The 11274-nt window shown below is 32.7% G+C and overlaps 1 protein-coding gene across 1 annotated transcript in view; it reads left to right on the forward strand.

Annotated features, from left to right (window-relative positions):
* The window catches only part of LOC144839272 (acid-sensing ion channel 2-like), a 42618-nt gene that overhangs the window by 26903 nt on the left and 4441 nt on the right, over positions 1 to 11274 (forward strand). Inside the window, exons 3-8 of the mRNA XM_078694591.1 lie at positions 3980 to 4167; positions 8364 to 8493; positions 9048 to 9238; positions 9590 to 9806; positions 10676 to 10841; positions 11066 to 11157. Of these exons, the coding sequence (XP_078550717.1) occupies positions 3980 to 4167; positions 8364 to 8493; positions 9048 to 9238; positions 9590 to 9806; positions 10676 to 10841; positions 11066 to 11157 (984 nt within the window). The remainder of the gene's footprint in view (positions 1 to 3979; positions 4168 to 8363; positions 8494 to 9047; positions 9239 to 9589; positions 9807 to 10675; positions 10842 to 11065; positions 11158 to 11274) is intronic.

The following is an 11274-nucleotide window of genomic DNA, read 5'->3' on the forward strand; positions in this document are numbered from 1 at the left end:
GATACGCCCTCATCTTTCAGTATTTTATTTACGAAGCGGGATCTCTGAAGAGATACTTTTATCACAACTCCCTGCTTTTATTATGTTAAACACAACAGACATAGAACAAATTCTAAATCGCCCGGTGATATACTGAAATGTTATTAATTAATTTGAAACGATAAGATGAGGAAATCACTGTGAGAAAAAGCCGCCCCAACCGAGATTCGAACCCGGAACCTTCTGCTTGATATGCAGATGTACTAACCATTAGACCATTGGAGCTTTTATAGTATTGTTTAAACTCGATTGGATAGCGACTCTTTAAGTTTTAACACTCTCGGCGTTTAACACTCTCAAGTTTTGCAAGATTTACCGCAAAGGTGACTGCCCAAATTTTGGCTGTCATGAGAGTTAATTTCACTCTTAAATTTGGATCTGACTAATATATCACGAAGGTTGGAAGGTCTACGAAATGCAATAATGGATGGTTCCGGAAAAACAGTCCTGAGACGTTCTGGTGGACTGTCGAATGGGAATAGCCCGTAATGGAGTCAACCTAGAGTGATAGGTTGTGACAAATGGCACTCTGGTCGAATTTGGCTGACGTGGTTTGTACGTCAGTATCTGAATTCGAAGAATATCTTTTCCTTTCTTTATAGCAGTTTCGGTGTATTCCTTCTTGTAATTTCTATTCCAGAGATGTCTGGTTAGTTCGTGTGTACGATTCTGAAAATCTAAATCTGAAGAACAGATACGTCGGATACGTAATGCTTGACTGTACCATATGTTTTTAGTACAGTGTCAGGGAGCAGGTACATATTTGTATCCGTAGGTTTATGGAATAGTTCGGTTGACTGTACCATTTTCTATGATCACTATAGTGTCCAAAAAGTCAACGCTACTAGTGGATTTAGTACCTGTAAATTTGAAAGTTGGGTGGGCTAAATTAATATTTGGAAGAGTACAGATTATCTTCACCGTGGGTCCAAATCATGAAGATATCGTCAATGTATCTAAACCAAACAAGTAGCTTATTAGGTTTGCGGGACAGAAAATTGGCCTCAAAGTGTCCCATAAATAAATTTGCAAAAGATGGCGCCATTTTTGTGCCCATCACTGTGCCATGAATTTGGAGGTATAAATGAAATTCAACGTTTTCAAAATACCTTTAAATATTGTATAATCATTCCGTATAATAGGTGTGGATTCTTTATCATTGTGAGGTGCTGTTTCTGGCTAATATTCCTATGCTAATCATCTAAAGCAAGGGGTCATTTGTCTAAAGAGGTCAAGTTGCCATGGTAATATGCATGTTCGGCTGTACCTACAATTATATGAATGTGGGTTAGTCATATAACTCATACAGTCCTATACTTGCTGACAAAGTGCGAGGCAGCGAGGCAAGCTGACCATTTCCAAAAAGTGCGAGGCATATCTTAACGTGCTATACTATCCAAAGATATTATATAAATCAATTATTTATATTTTTATAATATCTAAATTGATATGCACAGGTTCCTCAACCATGGCTATGAGGGTACTCCCGGTTTGGAAATAACATTCCTAGTGGTTAATTGCTTTATATTTCAAATATGGCAGCACAGACAGTAAACTGTAATTCGAAACTTCAAATAAAAACAGTGAATATGCTGCTGACTGTCGGAAACGCATACGCCTAAAATGTCAACTCTCTTGTTTTGGCAGTGAGAATTCCTTATTGTTGTACTGTAATTCAATTTTGTGTAATAAACTCATCATGTTGTTTATTTTCATGATTGCTTTGTATTTCATTCAAGTCACTTTCCCAACAGTGCCCCAAAAACGTGATTCATTTCATCCGTATGCGAAAAGGTAAACATATGCTATTCTAAATGATAACTGCTATACACTATTCTAAATTAATTTTATATCTTTAATAGCGATATACTGTACTTTTTAATTGTTATAAAATGTCAACAAATGTATATGCATCAATTATGCCTCTCTATGCATTAAGACTGGAAATTAATTAACAAAACATCATTCTCAACTATAGACTGTAATTGATGTACAGCTAGTACTATACAAAATAATAGTAACCCGATTAAATAGTATAATGTCCTAATTAACAGGTAAAATAATAATAAATTAGCATGTACTCACACACTGTGATTCTCAACAAGAATTGAAACTTGCAATCAAAACGAGTATAACAACTTGTTGACCTTTCTCAGTGAATGCTACTGCAGTACTAATCCCTGTACAGTACAGTATAGAGTATACAACAAAGCCAGCCAATGCATTGCCTTAATGAGAATACAGTGTGGTACCTAGGTCGAAACTAGAAGTAACCAGACTAACAATTCAAGATTTTTTTCAACGCGAAAGCTATCTACGGCTGACAGTTTTGGAATTGTGTAAACCCGACTAATTAATAGGTCAATGCCGCTCGACCAAAAATAAGTCTGGGAATAATGTATTGACATTCTTTGAGGTTAAATAAAAACTCTTGTTTTATTTAATGCCCTGGAATATGTACATAATACTGTAGCTTAGCATATGATTATATTTTTGCTCTGTACAGTAGGCCAGACTATATTAACACACAACTGTTACTACTGATTGTTAAACAAAAATAATTGATATAGTAACAAATCATTATATCTGAAGAAAAAACAATTATTAAAAAGTCGAGCGGCGTTTTTTTGTAAGAAATATTTCTTGTTATTATATTAATGTTACACTTTACAGGTAAAAAATCAAACTCTGTGGAACATGTTATGTTGCATATTCAAGATCTGACTCTTTATTGACCAAACAACTTTATACATTAACAATCTAATCACTACAATTAATGTTATACTACATAGTACATAAGATTAGTATATCATTCTTTTACCTATACTGAAATTCCTATCTACTTCTTGGCATAGCAACAGGATAGTTCTAATGTATAAGCAGAGCCTATAGTAATTAATAGCCAAAAGTTCAAGGTTGGTAAATGGTAACTAGTGTGGTAAGCACACAGTCCATTTATATGCAGTTATACATTAATGTTCACCGTGTTATACTACAATTCATTGTATTTTCTTCATACTCACATGCATTATGAATTAATTATTATTTTATTTTAATTAACTAAGGATGACACTTTGTTTAAAATTTAGTTTCTTCAGTTATCATATTTTTTGAAATCTGACATTTTGAAAAAAATTCTTTAAAATTAGGAACATTTGATTAGCGTTAAGATTATGCGCTAAATGAGTTAAAATACGCAAAAAAAGGCACAATTATCTACAAGATTTGGTCATTGTTCTTAAAATCTCATGGTTGTCCTAATGTATTAATCTATTCTAATGTGAGTTCATCACATACAAAGTATAACAAAATGTATAAGAAAGCTATTAATAACATATAGTATAATATGGGCTATTAATACGTCTATCAATCAAGTTCTAGTAATTAATAATTAATATTAATAAAAGTTTCATTTAACAAAGGTAGCTTACCTGTGGAAACATGTTAAGTTGTATATTCAAGATCACAATTCAATTGAGTTCACCAATTTTCCCCAGAAACTAAACGTCCAGTGAAGAGATTGACCAGATTTTTTTCATGACTATACCAATTAGTTCCCTAAAGAAAACAGCTTATCTGACCTTTGACATCGTAAAACCATTGGAGATTTTTCATTTGACAACCATTATTCATCATTGTATTACCTTGAGACATCGTTAATCAACGGTACCTGGATCAATTAGAAGCAACAGTTAAGCTCAAAGATGATGTAATGACATATTATGCTAATGAACAGAAGATGTAGAATTTGTTTCACTTTAATGTTTGTACTGTTTATGGGGTTTATTAAACATTGAAACACCATAGACATTCTTAACTATACAAAAAGGTGAATAGTGTGTACAATTCTTAATAGGGTACAGCATACTTTAACAGTCTTGGTATTAATTTGATAAATGGTGAATGTAAACAACATTGATAATTATCTTATATTTTGCAGGTATACTTGATTCAAATTTTACTCTCAAACAAGCTGAGCTGTATCCTGCGTGGTTTCAAGACAAGGTGGCTAATATTACAGACTGGGAGAACCTTCGTAGAAATGAGGATGGTGATAAGGAAGAATGGTTCAATATGACAGAGTTCATTCGAAATACAAGCTTCCAGATTGATGATTTATTACTCTATGTAAGTGTTTCGGCTACTATGTCATTGTTACATGTTCATTTTTTAAACGTATCGTATAACAACCCGTTTCAAAACTCGTTGTAAACGAATGAAAACGCGTTTCAAGATTTGCTGCCTACACATTGTATTAGAAACGCGTTTCAAGATTCTGAAAGATAGAATTACCGTATTCAAATCATTTAAAATAAGAAACTTTTTCTGATTTATTCTTTAATATTTAATATAACGTTTGGAACTAAAGAGACAAAGTACTAGAATGTTACCGTATGTTTTATTAAATTCCCTATCCGAATCTCGCCAAAACTGACCATCCAAAATCTCCACAGAGATAGATTTTGATTTGGGATAATTGTATTGTTTGATTTTTCTGAATTTTATTCAGCAGAATTAGCAAAAATATTGTTTTTGTTATCAGAAATCATTTAGCTACGTCATCGATTCATCATCATAATCATAATAACATTCTTCGTCATCACCACCATTGATTTCATTTTACCTATTCGATTCCTCTTGGTCGTTTCAATCCTCCTGATTGATTGTAAATCGATCATTTTATTGGATTGAATATCATTGCTGGAGTATTCCACAGTGTTGGGTACACCTCAAACATCAATTGGTGTCTCTCAATACAGTATACAAAGAAAAGTCATATGACGTTTTCATGATTATGTATTTAGATATATAATCAATTTAGCATAAACATTTTCTTTATTTAGATTTGAATGAATTTCAAATAGAAGTTAGGTTAGTAATATCATGGAGAAAGAAATCAACTTATTTCTTCATGGTTATATTATCTAGGCCTTGAAAATTAGTACCGCCCCCTAATACATGCAACAACGTTCCAAACACATGATTTCTTTCCATTTAATAACCTGGTCATTATCATATTTCCTTATAGTCAACTTTAATATTATCAATGATAATACCAAACGATCAATAAAAATAACAGAAAATGAGCGCTTTAGCTTTCACACAATTTAATGGTCAGTTTAGCTTATTGCTTTCTTCGCAATAAATGTATTTCTGAGAGAAATAAAAACGATTGAAACTAAGGAAGGCATCATTTGAATAATGGTTTGCTGATGACGTGAAATTACGCGCAATTGTATCGAATGTCACATGAAATTTAATACATTTTAACATGATCAATTCAATTTTTGTTCAAACTAAAATGTGTATTTGTTACGCACATAGTTTTGTGTTTTGTTTTTAAAAATTATATTGACCATTTATAGGTATATATTTAAGATCTTAACTCGTAGTAATATATTTTGTATTCAATATAATATGAATAAAAATGATGATAGTGAGGGCGTATCAATTTGATCTCTGGTGTGCGTGAGGGACTGGTGCTGTTCCGTCGTACTACCCGAGAATGTTAAAAAGAGTCGCTATCAAATCGGTCATACCATGAAAGCCCTAGTGGTCTAATGGTTAGGACATCTGAATATCAAGTAGAAGGTCCGGGTTCGAACCTCATCTTATCATTTCAAATTAATTAAATTTCAGTATATCACCGGGCGGTTTAGAATTACTGTTCTATGCCTAATGTTTTTATATATATAATAGAGTTGAATCTATATGTATTTATTAATTTAATCCACTGTTTTCTAGCCATTCTTTACTTTACCTTCGTTACTCATCCTATGATTATCAGAAGAGTGTTAAATTATTATACATTTCAATTTCCAAACATCAATTTATGTAGTAATATAATGTATGATTGCTTAACGTGTTAACTCATTAAAATACCTATTATTATTAATATCATTCGTATGCACTTTTAGATTAATGCACGTTTCGTATTTTGTATACTGTAATTTGAAATGTGAAATGTTGGGAATGTACGGTACATGCCAGTTTTTTTTTTGGGTGGGAAGAGTAATATATACAAAGTATATCCAACTGTAGTGGGGCTGTAGCTTGCCTTCCAATTCCAAGGTCCGGTGTTCGATTCTGCCAATAACTTATGGCACTGTCTACTCCACTCCTTTAGCCTAAAATGAGACTTTTATAAGCACGATTAATTATAAACTATAGTTTATCCATCTTGTTTGGCGAGTTATTCGGTTGCATATGAAATAAAAGAAAAAAATAAATAAAAAATAAAGTAGGGATAAAAAACGAAAATATGCAAATTCGATTGCTATTATTAGGATAATATCCGTATTACATATTTCACAGAAATGTGTTTAGTATATGGTGGTGGTGACACTGAGAAATAACAATCTTTGAAACTGGTCGATGTTAAACTGACATTGTATGATTTCAATATCAAAACGATATTCATACTTCAACTGAATATGCAAATTAGTAATGGAGACTCCTCGTCACGTGTGATTGCGTCTTTCTAATGATCCGAAACTAGAATTCTGAATTCATCTGCAATGAACCGCTACCTGATTGTTATCAAACAGTACTTGGTGATGTTTTTCACAGTTTTCAATCCAAAATATTATGAAGATGCAATCAATTCTCACTTCTAATGATATTTTAGTTCATCTCAAGTTACTGTGTTTGGCTCGTTGCAATCATTTCTTATCTTCTTAATGTAGCAGTTTTCATTAAATTGATTAGATATATTTATTTATATTATATTTATATATTTTATTTACAATTGTTTATTTTGTTTTATATTTTTACGACTTGTTAAGTGCAGAATTATGCTTGATGAGTAAATGTTTGTGTGTACCATGAAGATAAATCATGAACACAAGCGCAGCCTGTTTTCAACCTGTTTTTAGTCGACAGCTCACTTTGTCGGTCGGTTGGTCGGTCGGTTGGCCAGTAAACACTAACTTGAGCACGCGACTGCAGCCATGTATATAGCCTTGTTTTCTTGTTCACTAGACTAGATTAGAATTTTCTGGATGTGGACAGTTGAAAGGTGTGTATGGAGAAGAAACACGTTACGAGGGTTTTGTGATTCCTTGAACTATAGACAGACGTGTTGGCTGAACATAAGAATTAAAATGCCTCCACGTGAGATATCTGCATTATTTATGTCTTTATCAATCTCCGTTTTGCAATTTTCCCTCCGAGTTTGGTAACATTTGTGGGCTGTTGATGGGTAAATCAGATAGTATCATCAATCAAATCATGTATTATTTGAATTTCTTTTGCCTGAGTATATGTTTTAAATGTATAACGTCAGATAATCTAAAAGCATTGAATAATTGAGTGCATGCAAAGTCAATAGCATTTGCTGTGTGCCATATTAGAAGCCTCCACTCATCTCTCACCCAGTTATAACTTGTCAAAAACCGTTAAAGACTGATTTCTTTTGGGTACCGCTCTGGGCAAGTTAAGGACCGTTACAATCGTAACATCTCTTGGTGTAATTATATTTAAAATTGAATCAGAATTTGGAATTATTTTGGAAAATCTGATTGCACTCTCAATCAACCTCAGGCACATATTAATGTTTGCGTCGTAGTTATGTAAAATTGCAATACGCGGATAACGTAATTATGGCACACACGACAGAAACTTATTAAGCCGCAAATAAGTTCCAAAGTGTGTAATCAGCATGACTTTTTAAATAAATGACAATTTTTCAGTATATGGACATTTTAAACAAATCAACAAATGTTTAATAATGTTCTATGATGGTCGATCTCTCTTTTTGTCAATAAATTTAAATTATTTGCCTTTGTTTAAGAATGTTTCACGGTTGTTTTCAAGCTAGATAGTTTCAATTAATTTGACTGTGAGTTGTTTTAGCTTTCACACATAGGCTAGTTCTACTCAACTTACTTGTTTTATGGACTGCCTGTATGCACTCCCTAAGACGATTGAGAACTCATCTGTTTATTAAAAAGAAGAGTGTAGTTTGGAATTATAGGAAATACTTAAAGATAATACTCCTGCAGTTATTAGATCATTGCAAGTTCAGTGGTGTTGAAAAAACATATCTCACTTTTGTGGATATGAATAAATTAATGTTTCAGAAGTGGATATAAGAATATCTGAATGTCAAGCAGAATAGGGCCTATTCAAAATTATACGTTTGTCACATAAACAATTTCTTCTAAATTCTTAAAATGTCTTTTAATGTGGAAAACATTCTCCCTTTTTGATGCATGATTATGTTTTCTTCATTTCAATATGATATGATTAACAAGCAATTAAGTACATGATTGGGTCGTTAAGTGTTATGCAATGATCAATCACTTTCTTATTCTCTATTTTAGTGTGAATTTCACGGAGAAAAATGTGGAAGAGAAGATTTTGATCATGTGTTCACCCATCTGGGGAATTGCTATACTTTTAATAAATACAGAAACGATTCGGCATTAAAGTATTCCAAGAGAGCAGGCGCGGGTAAGCAATTTCTGTTCATTCCTAGAATATTATAAAACTCTGTCAACTGTCTAGTTTGACAAAAAAGGTGTGATGTGCCTAAATATGGTAGTGGGATGCCCAAATATGGTAGTGATATGACATCATCATATCTATATATAGGCACATCACATTTGTTTGTCACATAAAGTTTTATAGTGTAGACAGAGCTTAATAGAGAAAAACGAAAAAGTGTTGTTAACTGTTTAAAAATGTAATCAAGTATTACTAAATTATGTGTAGGCCTGCAATTTTGATAGATGATAAGCAATTGATCTATCAGTCCTAGAAAAAATGTTCAGTGCAAGGATTTAAAGTGCATAAAGGCGTAGGCAATCTGAAGAAGTAACCGTATAAAGCGGGCATTGGATAATTAATAGCCTTTTTAAATTATATTGGACGTTTCCATTGTCGATACAGACTAATCGAAGTATTAAGCCAATATTATGTCAGTATATAAAATACATAAGTATAAATAAACATAATTGAACAAAATAGTACCAAATAATACTTTGTCTATATTGTTTTTCATCTAGCTGACGGTTTGACCGTTGCTTTAGACGTCCACACAGATAAGTACACTCCAATAAGCGAGGGTAAACAAGTGCCATCGGATGTTGGAGTGAAAGTACAACTTCATAATGCAACGGAACCACCTTATGTTTATGAACAAGGCGATACTATAGAGCCGGGGACGCACACACAGATAGGTTTCACAAGAGAAGAGGTAAAGATATTTCCAAAGAATCTATAGTAAATTAATATTAATTATATTAATTATTATTGTAATATATTATTATAATTATATCGATTTTGAATCCCTGTCAACGTAACGAAGACAGTCACGTGGTTTTCGATCCGCCGACTGAACAAAATATCGTTATTCTATTCCAATTATTGTGAGTCAGGAATATAGTGTTCCATTAAGAAGAACGGTCAACTTTCAAGGCAGGTTCAGATGAATGCTTATTCTGATCTTCTCGATTTTTTAGCACGTAGGTCTCTAGTGTCTTGTTTTTAGCAATTTTAATTAATGTATATTATTCTCATATTATTTTTTTTCTTAAAAAAAAAACAGGTCATTGCTTTACCAGAACCATATGGAACATGCCACACATTAGGGGTAACTGAATATGGCTACTTCGAACATTTTAGTTATTCCGGGTGTCGTATTGAATGCGAAACAGAAGCAGTTCGTCAAAAGTGTGGTTGTAGGCTGGTAGAACAACCAAGTAGAAATTCAATACCAGCAGTGTGTTCTATAGAGAAATATGAATGTGCTGTTCAAGAACTTGGTGAGTTCTCATAGGTGGATTAAGGTAGACAAACTTTGAATTTGTCACAGCCTCAGTAATAATAAATAATATAAAACCATTATATGAATGCTGGACCAATCCGCGTGGCATAACGCAGATATTAGATGGCCACAATTCGACTCTGGTTTTATTGCGAAATGTAATGTCTTTCAAAATATCAACTTCAATCAAATATTTGTAGTTCGAATACCGGTACATATAACTATTATAGTAGGACTAGTTCAAGCTAATTCAGCCTTTGATAAATTTTTGTTCATAAACCTATACATAGATGGTCTGCTAAGATATATCCTCGAGGGATATATTTTCACGAGGTCTTGAGAGACTACTGTAAATTCGTCTATAGGGTCATAGCCATTGGCTCTGTATAAGGTGTAATCACAGCGCTGTCTATAAATCGATTTGGACAAAAATAGATCGCCTCTGGTCTAATATCACTACTGTATAAAACAAATTTCGCTAGAAAATATAACTTTTTTTATCTTTGTGGAAGATATTGTTTAATACTGAAAGTTGTAGAGCCGCCTTCAAGAATAAAAATTAGCTATTATGCATAGGATGGATTCAAATTATACGTGGGCTCAGTATGTTTAATCTGTTCTGAATGAAATGAAATTGCGCCCTCTGTTGATTTGAATATAACAGGAATACATCTTTTTTTTCTGAATTTGTAATTTTGTAGTTGTAATGTATGGTATTTCTAATCTGCAGGGTCAAATGTCAAATCAGGGGTTATTCTGATCGAATTAACTCATGTTTACATTATCATATGTGATTATAATATTTCCTTTTATCAGGGATGTTTATAGAGCCTGCCTCACTGTTTTAATCTTTGATTTATTCAATAGATAACTACACTTATGGACATTCAGATTTTGAATGCAGTTGCCGACTACCATGTTCTTCGGTAGTCTACCCACTCACGTTGTCCTCGTCCAGACTTAATCCTAGCTTTATGAGTTATGATCTAAAGCAACGTTTCCAAGATGAAAAGTACAACGAATCGTATGTCGAGTAAGTAAACTATATAGATGGCGCTGTAGTATTTAAATTATAAATACGAATAAAAATCAGATCTTGCAGAAAACCGGTTAACCTAAGCTCTACCTGTATTGCGCCCCCTATATTCATAATAAGATATGATAATATGACTCTGGGCGCCCTCTAACTGATTTCTTTCATAAAAAAAGTTTTCGCAAACAGCACAGACCTCACCATAAGTTTTTTTTCTCCGCCAGAGCTAATATTATGAAAGTCAGTGTTTATTACAACCAACTCAGCTATCAACGAGTTCTGCAAGTTCCTTCTCTTGACTTTTTCACTCTCTTATGTAAGTATTTGTGATTATTATATCTTTTTATTTTCTTTATTACAAATAAATTGTTTATGTAATTTTTTCATTTATTGATCTAAATTAAAAAATCCAAGGGGCTATATTATCTAAAAA

Source organism: Antedon bifida, chromosome 1 (genome assembly GCF_963402885.1).
Source record: "Antedon bifida chromosome 1, ecAntBifi1.1, whole genome shotgun sequence".
NCBI lineage: Eukaryota > Metazoa > Echinodermata > Crinoidea > Comatulida > Antedonidae > Antedon > Antedon bifida.